The 14,690-nt window shown below is 38.8% G+C and overlaps 1 protein-coding gene across 4 annotated transcripts in view; it reads left to right on the forward strand.

Moving 5' to 3' along the window:
- LOC124859296 (phosphatidylcholine:ceramide cholinephosphotransferase 1-like) overlaps nucleotides 1–13,750 on the forward strand; it is a 30,546-nt gene extending 16,796 nt beyond the window's left edge. For 3 of the 4 annotated variants that reach the window (XM_047352011.1, XM_047352010.1, XM_047352009.1), the window contains 5 exons: nucleotides 5,865–6,632; nucleotides 7,853–7,970; nucleotides 10,028–10,181; nucleotides 10,919–11,085; nucleotides 11,512–13,750. In XM_047352011.1, coding sequence (XP_047207967.1) covers nucleotides 6,022–6,632; nucleotides 7,853–7,970; nucleotides 10,028–10,181; nucleotides 10,919–11,085; nucleotides 11,512–11,688 — 1,227 coding nt within the window. In that variant the 5' untranslated portion in view covers nucleotides 5,865–6,021 and the 3' untranslated portion in view covers nucleotides 11,689–13,750. The remainder of the gene's footprint in view (nucleotides 1–5,864; nucleotides 6,633–7,852; nucleotides 7,971–10,027; nucleotides 10,182–10,918; nucleotides 11,086–11,511) is intronic. The other variant, XM_047352012.1, reaches the window with a different exon arrangement.
- The last annotated feature ends 940 nt before the right edge of the window (nucleotides 13,751–14,690 follow it).

Consider the following 14,690-nt stretch of genomic DNA (forward strand, 5'->3'; position numbering starts at 1 on the left):
TAAATATGAGAAAGTGAGACCTGACAGCAAAGCATACACCTTCATAGGTTACAGCACCATGCAGCAGGGTCTTGGAACATAATGGAGTAGCACACGGAGTTGGGTCAACTGGCTAACGTTAGCAATTTCAGGTCATGTGTCTATGCTAACATTTGCTGGGTATTTGCATTGGAGTAGAAGTTGCTGGCTGCCTTAGCGTGATTCTGACTACAGTGGGGTGCTAGGCTGAGGTGGAAGGTCAAGGATGGGGCACTTCTACACCATGAATCTGGAGGCATATAATCATGTTGGTCCCTCCTTTGCATGACATAATCTTACTGCAAATGTTTCACTAAACCAACTGGTCATTTATTTTATTAAAGTTAAGCCACTCCTTCATTCGCGGCTGCATACTGTCCACGCACACTTCCTGCAGATTTTTCTTTGTTGGTGTTCGGTGGCAGCTTCTTCCAGTCAGCAGAATGGTCATCGAAACTAGACTTTGAATTAAAACATTTGAACGATTCCACGATAATCGGAATATTAGGCCCGGGTCCTATCAATTCTCTGGACTCAATGCTCAACCCTAACTTAAGGCTAAACATTTGGCAGGAAGCCCAATACAGGTCAAATATTTGGAAGCGTCTTCAAGTCTGTTCACAATGCATTTATTTAAAAAAAACAACTACTGGTTTCAAGGATTTTGGGATGCATTTACTGGACCATTTTCTTCACTTTACTTTTACCTAGCTTTACTCTGATGTTAGCAAAACGTTGGTGAATAATTAACAAAAGAAAAGAAGGGATTCATTTTATTGTGGAAAATATTTGAAGGATTTGCAGTTTAAGTACAAAAGTAAAATAAATAATAATAATAATAATGATGCACATTCCATGCTGCTGTGAAAGGCATAAGAGGTTACTTTGAAGAATGCAAAGTAGAAGCAAGAAAACCCCAATTACCAGATAAATAAGGCAAAATGTATTCTGTTCTGATAGGGGTTTTGTACAAATATGATCTTATATGTATGGTTGTAGGGCATATGCAGTAAAGTAACACTACATTTCATCAATTTTATATGGGTTCCATTAGTGTTGTGATTGTGTCCCTCTTGACTTGCTAACTAATGATGTTCAGCAAGCTACTGAATCAGTCCCAAGAGTTTCTTCAGTGCAACCCTTATTTTTCCAATAGCTATCTGCTTTGACACAAACTGTTAAACTCCTATTAAGGTCCTGCTCCTGCATATGATATTTGCATGCAGGGTAGTTTACTAAAGCAGGCATCTAACATTAGCTTGTTTCCTCTCTGTTTTGCTGTGCCTCTAAGATAATTGGTCTCAAAACAAGATTCATTGCGGTTGTGTATCGGTGTCTTTAAAAGAAGTGACTAGTGTTTCAATTGCTCTCTGCTCCTATGTGGACATCAGTCTGGGAAACGGGGTGATGCACAAGTCACATGACACATTCAGGTGGTCTCTCTTTCACTGTAAATATCATTGTAAAGAGATCATTAGGGAAAACGTAGATTTGTTAGATCTACAGAAAATAGATTGACATTAAACAAAACTGACAACACAAATTACAGCTACACAACTGGCTTGAACTTAGCCAAAGATTGTGTTACCAGTCATTTAAAAATGCCTTGATCCAGACCTAGAGACGATACTTTGACTCAGCCAGAGATTTTTTTTCCCATCATTTTGCTTTAATGTTTTGTTTTTTTTATGTCTCAGCAGCAAGGCACCATCTCTCCCCTTTTCATCAATTCTTCAGTCTGGAAATGCAAAGTCTTATATTTATAATTAAAAATCACACTATAAATTTGATCTTTTAATGTTTAACACATTACCCAAGTATCGTATTAACTTGGTGGTTTATTGGTTGAGAATTAGTCTGTTTTTCCATTTCCTGTTCAGTTAAAGGAGATTATTTATGAGCAACAGACGTTAAGCTGATTCATAGACCAAAGGCCATTCTCATGGCAGAATCCGTGACAACTAATATATGATGTATAACGTATGATGCGTTCTCTTTATCTTCATTAAATGGTGTTCACACTTACTGTCATTGTACTGTGTCCAGGTACACAGCTGGGCTGACTTTATATACAATATTATTCAAAGTCTCAGGTAATGCAATTGGTTATGTAATAAATAGGCTTCATAATGTGACATTAGTCTATATCCAATGCCAAGTGTAGTTGGAGTTGTGAAAATAAAACTGGGCCGACTAAACAGGCCTCTAAGCGGAAATGAGGCGAGATCAGGCGCTGTGCAGTTTGTTGTTCTGCCAACCATCCAGCTTGCCAGTGTATTTAGCTGCTTTAGGCCTGGCCAGACCCAGCTGTATAGAGGCATGACAGTTTGATCACTGCCCTTTTTGAGAGGGGTGGGGCGGGGCTGATCCAATGCTCACCTCCAACCTTTATCTCTGATTTATAGGTCCGTTCTACCCGTCTGTTTCCGCCTTATGCACCCGGTTTCCTTCTGCTACGCTGCAGATCACCTCCCCCACATTTACACAGCCCCACACATGAGCAAGGCTCACCCTGTGTCTACCATTGACATCGCAGTCTATAAACACATGCAACAGATGTCACAGATCAACTCTATGTCCACAGCTGTTGCCTGGAGTTTAAGTGGACGAAAGCGCACGATAAGAAAAGAGTTGGTGGCATTTTATGTTTTACAATGAGAGATGTTTGAAGTACCTTTTTTGGGGGGGGGGTTGACTGTAGTAGGAATGATTGATTATGGATCAGATATTGTAAAATATATGCTGTTATTTAAAATAATTTAAGCCAAATGTTACATTTAACCTTACTTCAACTGTAATAGATGTCAGCATCATTTATGACTAAAACTGTTGCCTTGCTGGATGCTTCCTGTTTTCTCAGTTTAATAAAACACAGCTGTCCCAAAAAAAGTAAATGCTTGCTTGTTGGAAATACAGTTACTTATATTACCTTGTAAAAAAGCAGGTTCAAAGTACAAACAGAGTTAATGACTTTCGCTAAGTGATAAATGGAGCTGCGCACTAAAAAAATACCACAGCTCTACCTGAGAGAGAGAGATGAAGTGGTCTAAAGCACTGGTTCCCAACGTAGGGGTCGGGATTCCCAAGGTGGTCCAGATGATTTTCAGAACCACCATGATATGACCCAAACAGAATATGGCAGGCCAAAAGGGACACAAATTTCATAAATATATCATGCAATAAACGTGAATGTCCCATTAATTAAAGTGTACACTGAAATAAATAAATGTAACATTAAATTAAATTTACTATTAAGTAATTTAACACACCATTTATTTATTTAGTACATTATTGACTAATTATATTGAACAATTAAATTATAAAATGCACAATTAAATAGTGTTCCTATAAAAAAATAAATATGCCCTTTAAATTATGAAATTAAAATGTCATTTAAAAAAATAAATTTATTTAAAAATAAATTTATTTCTCTATGTATAAAATTAAATAATTAAATGTATTTTTAGAGGGTTGCTAGTAGGGGTTGCCAGTCTCTGGCACTGTTATTTTGGGGGTCGCAGGCTTAAAATGTTTGGGAAGCCCTGGTCTAAAGCGTTAGAGTTGGAAATTGGGTGGAGAGAAAGAGGGGAAGACATGCAGCAAAGGACAACAGGCCAGCACTCAAACCTATGATGGCTGCGTTGAGGTCTGTAGCTGTCACACTTTGGCTTTACCCTTGTGGCAGGTTTCGATTTTAACCACAACCATGCAAGTCCCATGCATGGTGAGCTGCTAAAGAGAAAATATCCAAGGTCTAAAGATAGGCCACAAAAGCTGCCAGATGCTTGGTTTTGAAGTGGTTTAATGCAGTCATGGTAGACATTTTGTCCATTTAATAAATTTCCATTGAAAGCATTTGACCCACAATGGATTGGTTAACACTGTGCAGCTGACCTCATCCTCTTTAAACCATATAAATTTCTGTAGAGAACGTTACAATCTGAATCTTGAGTTAAAACCATGCAAGCTCATAAATAATACACCCAGTTGGTAAATATGCCATTTTTTTGTCACATGGAATTGAATGGTGTGTTTGGATATGCCTCCAGACGCTTATTTGACACTCTTGTGATTACATAATTATTTCATAAATAATAAGTTACAACATTACATACATTTTATACTATTGGCTGAAAATTAGCTACTAGATGAATTATTAAAAAAGGGCAGTTACCTGTTAGTGCTGTGGTCATATTATGAAGATAAAGACTGTTTGTTGGTTTAAAGTTCTCGTGTATGGCTCACAGTCGAGCTCTTAAGGTTGGAAGACGGCACTATTTAGCTACAGTTTATCCAGATTTTTATCGATATGTTTCCTGAATGAAAAAAAAAACAAACAAAAAAAATCCTGCAGAAATAGTAGCTGTGTTGGTAGCAATGAGAGCACGTTGTAGCTTAGTTTGTTGATACATCCTAAAAGAATGGTGAAGGTGGCCCGGCACCATGAATTGGAGGCAAATCCAAACACAGCATTCAACTGGCCAGTACAGCTCCTTGCCGAAGCTTGTTTGAAAACAAAGCAGTTTTAAAAACGTTACTATCTATACATTTTATCCATTGTGCATTATTTTTTTAGGATATCATTGTCCTATGCTTTTTATTTGTGGAGTTTTGTTTTTTCCTTGGTTCATCCAGTTTCCTCTGATACTCCACATCCTGTCAGAGCTGTGAATGTTGGCTGACCTCACATTTTGATTTGATTATCCTTAATCTAGATGCATCTCAATTCATTTGTTCTTTTTTAATTACAACAATTCATTCATTTATTTATGCTTACAAAGTCAAACAACTGCTTGCTATTAACAATTGTCCTTACCAATTTCATGCCATGAAATAAACTATAAACAGTAACTTTAAACTTAAACATTTAAATATGGCAACATATTTTTTGTAAATCTGCCACCCCCACTGAAAACAATGAATGTATTTCAAACTGAACTTCGATATTTATCATGTTGTAATGTCAATGTCAGTTAGATGGGGTTGGTCTGGAAATGAGCATAAATCAAGGCTCATTTCACTCTGGTTTGTGTGTTTTTGAATTGGATCCATTTAGATATTGCGATTATCTACAGAATTAAATGTCATAACAATCGGCTGAAAGAAAACTGACAAAAAACCTGTACTTAGACAGAGTGTTAATCAATCAAACATGGGTCTAAATGTTTTCTCAGACATTTAGTGAAACATTTGAATGAAATTCAGTGGAAAAAGTGGCAGACAGACGATAACTGAGAGCAAAACTGTACAGAGCATCCAGCCCTCCATATTGAAGTACACCCATACTTTAGATCCGTTGGCCTTTTAATAACCCTGGAAGCCTTTTCTAACAAGGCTTCTTTGAAGCCGAAGCAGATGTTTGTCTGCTGTGTTTGTTTTGAAACGGCTGCTCAGACCAGTGAACCTGGCTGATGTATGCAGCGCGGACAGTCCCTCAAGCACAGGACATTGCTCACACCCTGTAGTTTGTAGCTAAACAGCTCATACTAATTGCTGCATCAAAGTGTATTTCATCTTTATCTCACTATTATTAAACTTAGAAAAATCACATCAAAGTATAGTTTTTTTTATGGATTTATAGATGACAAATGGTGGATGTTCGTACTTTTCATGCATTAAATGAATAGATCAAACAGATTTCTTTCTGTATTTTAAAGGAAAATTGGCTGGTTATTTGGTGCAATTTCAAAATTATGCATTTGTCACCATGATTTTCAACACAAAAATCTAATGCACAGATATTTGTCCTCCTTTGAACAGAGCCGAGTTGAAAGAGCTGCAGAGGGGAAAAAAACTGTCTGTTGCATGCGTTCCTGTGATACCCAGCTGCTTTCCTTCTCTTTCAGATGTCAACAGGAACCTGGAGTCCCTCTGGATGAACACCGCACCATGTGTCAAAACTGCAAATGTCTCACTGCTGCCTCATAGACGGCTTCACCTCCTGTAAACCTTGCCCTCTAACCTGAGGACTGTCCTAATCCTCACTATTGACCACTGGCCAAGATGAAGAAGGTGGAGGCATGGTCAGCAGAAGATGTTTCTGACTGGTTGAACAAAGAGGGGATGCCAGAGTACATAAAAGTGCTCCACCAGACAGATGGCCCTGCTCTGCTCAGTCTCACCAAGGCAGATTTTACGGTGCCTCCGCTCTCGCGGATGTCACCTGATGGCGGAGAGCGACTCTTGGAGCGGATAGAGATACTCCAGATAGAGACCCATATCGAGGATCATAAAAATGGTCATGCAAATGGGCACATAGGGGGAATACCCAATGGAACTAGTAAGCTCCAGAGGAATGGCACGCTGGGGAAGAAAGACTTTGAGACGAAGATCCGCATTCCCATTCCAACAGTGGAACCACCTCGCTCTTCATTCCCTACAGAGTGGGGGAAGACAGGCATAGCATTCATCTATGCTATAATCTGCTTCGTCACCACCACTGTTGTCATTTCCGTGGTCCATGAAAGAGTTCCTCCTAAAGAGCACACTCCACCACTGCCTGATAAGTTTTTTGACCTGTTTGACAGGCGCGAATGGGCTTTCTCCATCTGTGAGATTAACGGCATGCTGCTGGTGGGGCTGTGGCTAATACAGTGGATTCTTCTCAAGCACAGGTACGGTCCCTTGTGTTGCATTCAGGCGTGTCCTTCATGCATCTACACTAAGCATGGGCCTGTGAGAATATAATAGTGTGAGGCAAAATCCCACAGTCCACAGTATTTAGACCCAAATGAATAAGATGGCCTAGTTGCTTTTATTTAAAACTGGAAAGAAAGCCACAATTATTCCTACTGCTGCAAAGAAATGTAACGCCTTGACTATTTCAGTGGTAAAAATGTTATCTATGTTTCGTACAGATGTAAGACAGGGTTCCTGCACAGTCATGAAAAGTCTGAGAAGGAAAAAAATATGGTCTTTAAGTAAGGGAAAAATAAAAACCGAGTGACAAAATGTATTCCTTGTAACTTTGTTTAAGATAAATAGTTACAACAAGTCATTAGCATTACCATCAACCATTTTGATTTTTATTTACGAACACATTACTGACACATAAATGCTCTCAGAAATGGGCCATCCCAGTATTTATTTAGCCTGTTGACCCATTTAGATCAGGTTTTTAAACTGGACACAAACAGAGTCTCGTTACGATCCCAAACAATGTACAGGCACTTTTATTACATTTAGACTAACATTTTAACATGATAGAATTTGTGACTTGAATCCTATAGATTTTTAGATAACAGTTTAGAGTTTATCTGTGTTGGTTTGGATTAAAAAAGTAAAATAAAAAAAGCTGTGAATAATCCTGAATTGGAAGCCAAGTTTACCAATGTTTTCTTAAATGACGTCACCTAACTTGGTAAATGTTTCTTAAACGTTTAGAATGGTATAAGATCAGTTGGATAAATCTAGTAAATGTTTGTTGTAAAAGTATGAATTTTTCACCTGCTTAATAGCATGTGTGAGGGTAATTGGTTTCCACATTTTGATTCTCCACATTTTTCAGAACAGGAAGTATTTCCAAACAGGCCAATTTGTCTTTTTTTGTTATTTGATAGTTAAAGAGAATAGGAGGCTTCTTTAAGCCAGCTGACGCACAGTGTGCAGCAACAGATGGGTTAGCACTGTGTTCCTTCATGCTCCTTACAGGTGAAGAAACCTCTGGTCACTCTGACACATTCACTGATATCTCCTTCAAAGAACGTTGAGCCATAGGAACGGCGTGAAGGAAAATATTAGAGACTGTAACCGCTGGTGTACCTTGATGCTGACTCTCCCCTACTCTTAACTTTGACTTGATTTTGATTATTATTCTCATCTCTTGTTTTCACAGATCAATTATAGGCAGGAGGTTCTTTTTCATTGTGGGAACACTCTATCTGTACCGATGTATTACAATGTATATCACTACTCTTCCGGTTCCTGGGATGCACTTTAAATGCTCACCAAAGGTAGAATATCTACATGTTTTTGTGTGTGAAATTAAATGCTGATGTGCTGTATGGTTTTAGCAAGAAAAGAAAAAGAAATACCTTATAAACATTTAATTACTGAAAGCTTTCCTTTAAGCACTTATTCGAAGTTATGCCCAGCGTTGGTGACACAGACCTTTGACCTGTTACTTCATGTAGCTGTGATTATATAATAGTTTCAAAAGCTCTTAGTTAAAAGCCTGCGTGTGCAAGGTTTCAGATTGCTCGTTTCTACATTTTCTTAGAGTATGTTTTACTTTTATTTACACATAGCCTTGAGGTTGTTCAATTTTGCTACCTTTTGAACCTTGTCACATTATGTCACGTTACAACCATAAACATCGCCGCTTTCATTGGAATTTCATGTGCTAGATCAACAAAAAGCAGTGCATAGTTGTAAAGTGGAAAGGAAATGACTCATGCTTTTTATTTATTTATTTTCTCCCAAATAAAAAGCTGTAAACTAAAAAGTGCATTCGTGTTCAGCACCCATAAGTCACTACTTTATATAACCACCTTTCCCTGCAGTTCTGGCTGCAGGTCTTTTGGGGTCGATCTCTACCAGCTCTATACATCTGGAGACTGAAGCTTTGGTCCAATCTCCTTTTGCAAAATGGCTCAAGCTCAGTCAGGTAGGATGGAGGAACGTCTGTGAGGATCAGTTTCAGGTTTTCCTATAGATTCTTCATTTGATTTAGGTCTGGACTTTGACTGGGCCGTTCTAACACACATGCTCTTATCTAGACCATTCCATTGAAGCTCTGGCTTCACTGGCTGTATCTTTATCGTTGTTGTCCTCCTGAGAGGTGAACCTTCACCCCAGTCTTGAGTGTTTTGCAGCCTTTAACAGATTTTCTCCCAGAATTGACTTGTATGCAGCCTCATTCGTCATCTCTTCAACTCTGACCAGCTTCTCTGTCCCATGCACAGGAGCAAGACGCTACAACCCTCATGTTTCATGTAGAAAATATTGTGTACCGGGTAGTTTTCTGCCGCATTTTCCCTGTGGGCCAGGCATACTTTCTTCCAACAATGGCTTCTTTCTTTCCAGTCTTCCATAAAGGTCAGATTTGTGGAGTGCATAAAGCTGATAGCTGCCCTGTAAACAGCTTCTTCCACCTAAGCTGTGGATCTCTCCAGGGTTCCTGCGAGCCTCTTGACTGCTTTTCTGATTTTCTTTTTTTAAATTATTATTATTATTATTAGTTTTGGCCAAGATAGTCTGCCCTGGATTTTATTAAAGGGTGTCAGATTAAAGTGGGCTGAATACAAATGCAGGTCAGATGTTTTACATTTTTTTTTCCAAAAAAATAAGCACGGAACACCATCAGCTTTACAAATAAGCACTACTTTGTGTTGTTTATCAGACAAAAAACAGTGGCATTTGTAACATGAAGAAAGGTGTCAAAACATGAAGAAACTTCAACATTAGTATGAAAAGAGACAACAAAGGCTTCTACATTGCTGATAGACACTTCCATGAAAACTGGGGGGGAATAAAACAGCATAGAGGATGAGAAAAATAAAATTTAACTAGAAATGCTACTAAGGATCAACTCGGGTGCTGAAACTAATATTTTGAAGGTTTGGGGAAGCATGAAGGGTGAAGATACGAACCACATGTTCTATCGCTGAATTCTGATACTTCCTTAAAGCCATCGCTTTTTTCAGCATTGTTGATTTTAGGGAGATTATACAACTTTGTTCTTTAGAGCTGATGTTAAAATAAGTCGATTCTAAGGGGAAAAAAAACTGGTTCATCTTTGAGTGGCAACTTTTGAATATTGTATACATTTTAGAGAATTTGATTAATCGTTATAATTGTGTGGGAACTTGATTATATTCTTAAAAAAAATAACCCTGTAGCTTTTATTAAGAAGCATGTTTTTTGAAATAGAGGTGTTGCACTTTAACCCCCAAAAAGTGAAAGTAAACGTTACTACTTTATTTTCATTTTCAACTGTTGATACGCCCTCAGAGGTTACTCTTTTTTTTTTTTTTTTTTTTTGTCTTTTTCTAATGTGTGTCTGTTTCAGCTTCTCGGGAACTGGGAGGCACAGATGAGGAGAATAATGAAAATGATTGCCGGTGGGGGCCTCTCCATCACAGGCTCCCACACCATGTGTGGAGATTATCTGTACAGTGGCCACACCGTCATGTTAACGCTCACGTTCCTCTTCATCAAAGAGTGTAAGCTCCTTTGTGTTATTGCAGTAGTTAGAGGCTGACAAAATGGAGGACAATTAGCCTCTCAGACTACTGTAGAAGTTGCCACTATAATTATAATTACTGGTGTTATTGCTCATATTTAAAGGAAGTTCGGTAGACGAGTAAGGCTGGTGTTTGCATCTTTCGAATATATTTTTACTGTTACAGTTGTTGCCTGTGGTTTTGGTTTGGCTTTGCTTTGGCAACCGATTTCATTAGGAATTGTATCTGTAACAAGATGGAGAGGAGGTGCTGCACTATCAACGGTCCCTCCTTGTAAGATTGGTTTCGGTGTGTGAATTCTGAAAGTTTTATGTAACCACACCTCAAGCTGCCACGCTTTCTGTTCCTCATCAGGAAGCCGTTGTGTAATGCAGTGTGGTCTGGTTGCTCAGCTTCTTCACTTTAAGGTCTTTGTATGAAAGAAAGCTGCAACATTTGAGTTTTGGTGTTGGGTGCCGTCTTTTACAGTTTACTAAAACGAGAGGCAATACTTTTCTACCAAGCGTGTGTGTTCGTAGATCTAATTGATGCAGCTCTGACATCTAGTGGTTAAAAAGCAGAAGACCTTCTGTGATGTTGCACCAGAAGTAGTTTTTGGTACCATGTGTTCACCTGACAAAATACCACATGCAGCCCAGTATCACATGCGAACATGAAATAGCTGATTAAATGATTAATTAAGCAAAAATAATAGTTATTATGCATTTGCCTTACAGATTCCCCCAGGCGCTTTTGGTATTACCACTGGTTTTGCCTAGCACTGAGCGCTTTTGGGATTTTCTGCATCCTTCTGGCCCACGACCACTACACTGTGGATGTGGTCGTGGCATACTTCATCACTACACGCCTCTTCTGGTGGTACCACACCATGGCCAACCAGCAGGTGAGTACACATGCTACTCCTGAAGAGCTTAATGTGACTGATGATTCTGAAGTAGGCCATGATGAAGCCACAGTGCATTTCCGAGGTAGCTGTTCAGAACACAATGATGTACGCATTTGCGGCAACCACACATTTTAATGTATTTTATTAGGGTTTAGCTTTAAAGTTGAATGAAAAAGATACATGGATTTCGCATGGGTGAAAAGTGTGGCAGGCATTTGTATTTAACCCCCCCCCCTTTCTAAGATGGTCCACACCTGTGTGATTTGAATTCAGCCGCTCTGTTAAGCCTTCAGGGATTTGTTGGAGAACATTCGTGAATGAACATCTCACAGAGCTCTGTAAAAGTTGATGTTTAACAGCTGTAACAGATGATTTGTCAATTAGATATTTTGTTGAAAGCCTTTGTGTTTCTGTGTGTTTCAGTCGCTGAAGAAGACCTCACAGAGCAACCTGTTGTCACGGGTGTGGTGGTACAGACTCTTCCAGTATTTCGAAGAGAACGTGAACGGTACGGTTCCCCGGAATTACCAGCTGCCTCTTTCGGCACGAGCGTTTCACTGGAACCATGCCGTGAAGTACAGCCGACTGGACATCCAGTGACCCCCGTCGAGCTGAAGCAGGCAAGGACTGTGACTTAAACAAGTGCTATGTTTTTTAATCCATGGAAGATGGCACTGTTCGAAGTAGCGCTGTCCTTTTCACCCTTACTAACAGGAGTCTCCCGGGCTATATGGGTAGCACTGTGACCCTCTAGACACGTTTTCCTTCTGTTGTCCTTTTTCATTTCTGCACGTTTTTGTAAGTGCACTAATTTATTTGTTTTTACTTCAACTTAATGGGTCACAAGCATTTCTGCTGGTGTAGCAGATCTGTCATTTCGAAGTATTTTATTTTTTTTGTCAGCACAAAAGCATCAATGATTTCATGTTTCTAGATTTCTAGTTAAGTCGGCATCCAACAGATGCTTAATTGAGAAACAAATGCCATAATCAATATGTTTTCTCTTTTTTTTTTTTTTATAGCAACTATAGCAACTTACTTTTGGTAAACTCTCCTTGCTTAAATGAATCAAAGGTGCAGAAGATATTTTTTCTAAATATGTCAAACTTTATTTTTTGAAAGCGAAGCGATCTCCAGCTAAAGATTTTTAGATTTGTATCTTTTTCAAGATGGTTAGTGGAGACCGTAAGAATATCGTGTGGTATGACATTAACGCAGTGCCTTCCTTAGCCCGATTGTCACACGGTTTAAGTACAACACGTGTTGTTGCCCTAACCCAACCACCCCCCTCCCTGTTGCGGTTACTGGCCCAGTACTGCAACACCGTCACAGTCCTGTTCTTATGAATGTATAAAAAAAACGGACTATGCTTAGCCTTACCAGGAGATTGGCCCTCTGAATTAGAGGTGCAGTGAGTTCAATATCCGGTTTGTAAACTAATGCTTTACCAGATCCGTTTAACACAACAAATATGACTGTTAATTGTATTTTAAGTATACAATATTTCTTTTTTTTTTTTCTTTTTTTTTTCACCAGTCAGTCTTTAACCAGCATGAGCGTGGTTCAACGCCGGATCACAGATGCTAATTTTACTTCTCAGACAAAGTTATCTGAAAATCACTGCTTCCTAATTGGCCGTCCGATAAGAGATATCTCCAACGAGATAAGAAATGTTACTCCAGATCTGGATGTGTCTTGTGCATCCTTGCAGCTGAGCCCTTTCCTTTGTTCCCCAAACGGAGTCTCAGTTTGAAATCAAAATCAGATCATCGACATGCAGAGGCTGAACTTTTTAAAGCCACGGCGAAAAAAAATGAAAGCTTTGGTCCTAGTTTTGGAGTATATCTGTGTTAATTATTAGACTTAGTTAATATGTATGTGTCATTTTTGGTTTTCAATCTGCTGTCCTGCAGTTTGAAGACAAGTACATCAACAGTTTTCTGTTTGTGGGGAACAATCTTAAATGGCTGCACCACAAAACTGATAATATATTTAATCATAAGTGTCCAATGTTAGTTTTTGTTTTTCTTTAATTAAGGTGAATATGCGTCCATATCCATCAGAATCATGTATTGTTGTTTTTTTGTGTGTAACAGACTGAACCGTAAAGAGTATTACATTTTATTTCTAGAGGAAGACTTAACTTGTGTTGCAGAACATTCATTTTGAATTATATGAAGTGGTTTTGATGACAAAGATTTCAAATAAGTAGGAATAATAATTTGTGTAAGGTCCTGGTGGTGAAATCACCATTGCTTTTAAAAGCAAAGCCAGCAAGGAGTCCTGATGTTTCAGAATAGAGTCCCGATCATTTCACTTTTATTGAGAAAATTGTCTCCGCTTTTAAAGAGAACCAGCAGCCCCCCCCCTCACATCATGGCCATAGTTTTCATTTTAGATGCCATTTGATCCAAACAACTCTCTAATTAACTTTTAATGTTTAGACTTACATGCAGGTTTTCCTAAATTTGCCAATTAAGTTATTTTTTTCATGTTTTTGTCTCTAAGAAATCAGTAGTTTGGATTTCTCTCAGTAAAGTTCTTACCCATTTTATATCATTTTTTTTTGTCTGAAAGCCAGATGTTTGTAAGATATGCTAAAGGATCTACTTGGAATGTGTTTTGAATAAAACATTTTACAATAAAGTATTTGTTTTATTAACAGTTTACTGTCAAAGTTTCTTACACGATGCTTTTGTCTTTGGTTTCATAGTGTTTACAATTTTTGCTATAGATGTTTTTGTTTTGTTTTTATCTGAGAAGACAAAAAATAATGGCGCAAGTAAATACAATCAACATATACAGGTCCTTCTCAAAATATTAGCATATTGTGATAAAGTTCATTATTTTCCATAATGTCATGATGAAAATGTAACATTCATATATTTTAGATTCATTGCACACTAACTGAAATATTTCAGGTCTTTTATTGTCTTAATACGGATGATTTTGGCATACAGCTCATGAAAACCCAAAATTCCTATCTCACAAAATTAGCATATCATTAAAAGGGTCTCTAAATGAGCTATGAACCTAATCATCTGAATCAACAAGTTAACTCTAAACACCTGCAAAAGATTCCTGAGGCCTTTAAAACTCCCAGCCTGGTTCATCACTCAAAACCCCAATCATGGGTAAGACTGCCGACCTGACTGCTGTCCAGAAGGCCACTATTGACACCCTCAAGCAAGAGGGTAAGACACAGAAAGAAATTTCTGAACGAATAGGCTGTTCCCAGAGTGCTGTATCAAGGCACCTCAGTGGGACGTCTGTGGGAAGGAAAAAGTGTGGCAGAAAACGCTGCACAACGAGAAGAGGTGACCGGACCCTGAGGAAGATTGTGGAGAAGGGCCGATTCCAGACCTTGAGGGACCTGCGGAAGCAGTGGACTGAGTCTGGAGTAGAAACATCCAGAGCCACCGTGCACAGGCGTGTGCAGGAAATGGGCTACAGGTGCCGCATTCCCCAGGTCAAGCCACTTTTGAACCAGAAACAGCGGCAGAAGCGCCTGACCTGGGCTACATAGAAGCAGCACTGGACTGTTGCTCAGTGGTCCAAAGTACTTTTTTCGGATGAAAGCAAATTCTGCATGTCATTCGGAA

This window comes from Girardinichthys multiradiatus, chromosome 22 (assembly GCF_021462225.1).
Source record: "Girardinichthys multiradiatus isolate DD_20200921_A chromosome 22, DD_fGirMul_XY1, whole genome shotgun sequence".
Taxonomy (NCBI): Eukaryota; Metazoa; Chordata; class Actinopteri; order Cyprinodontiformes; family Goodeidae; genus Girardinichthys; species Girardinichthys multiradiatus.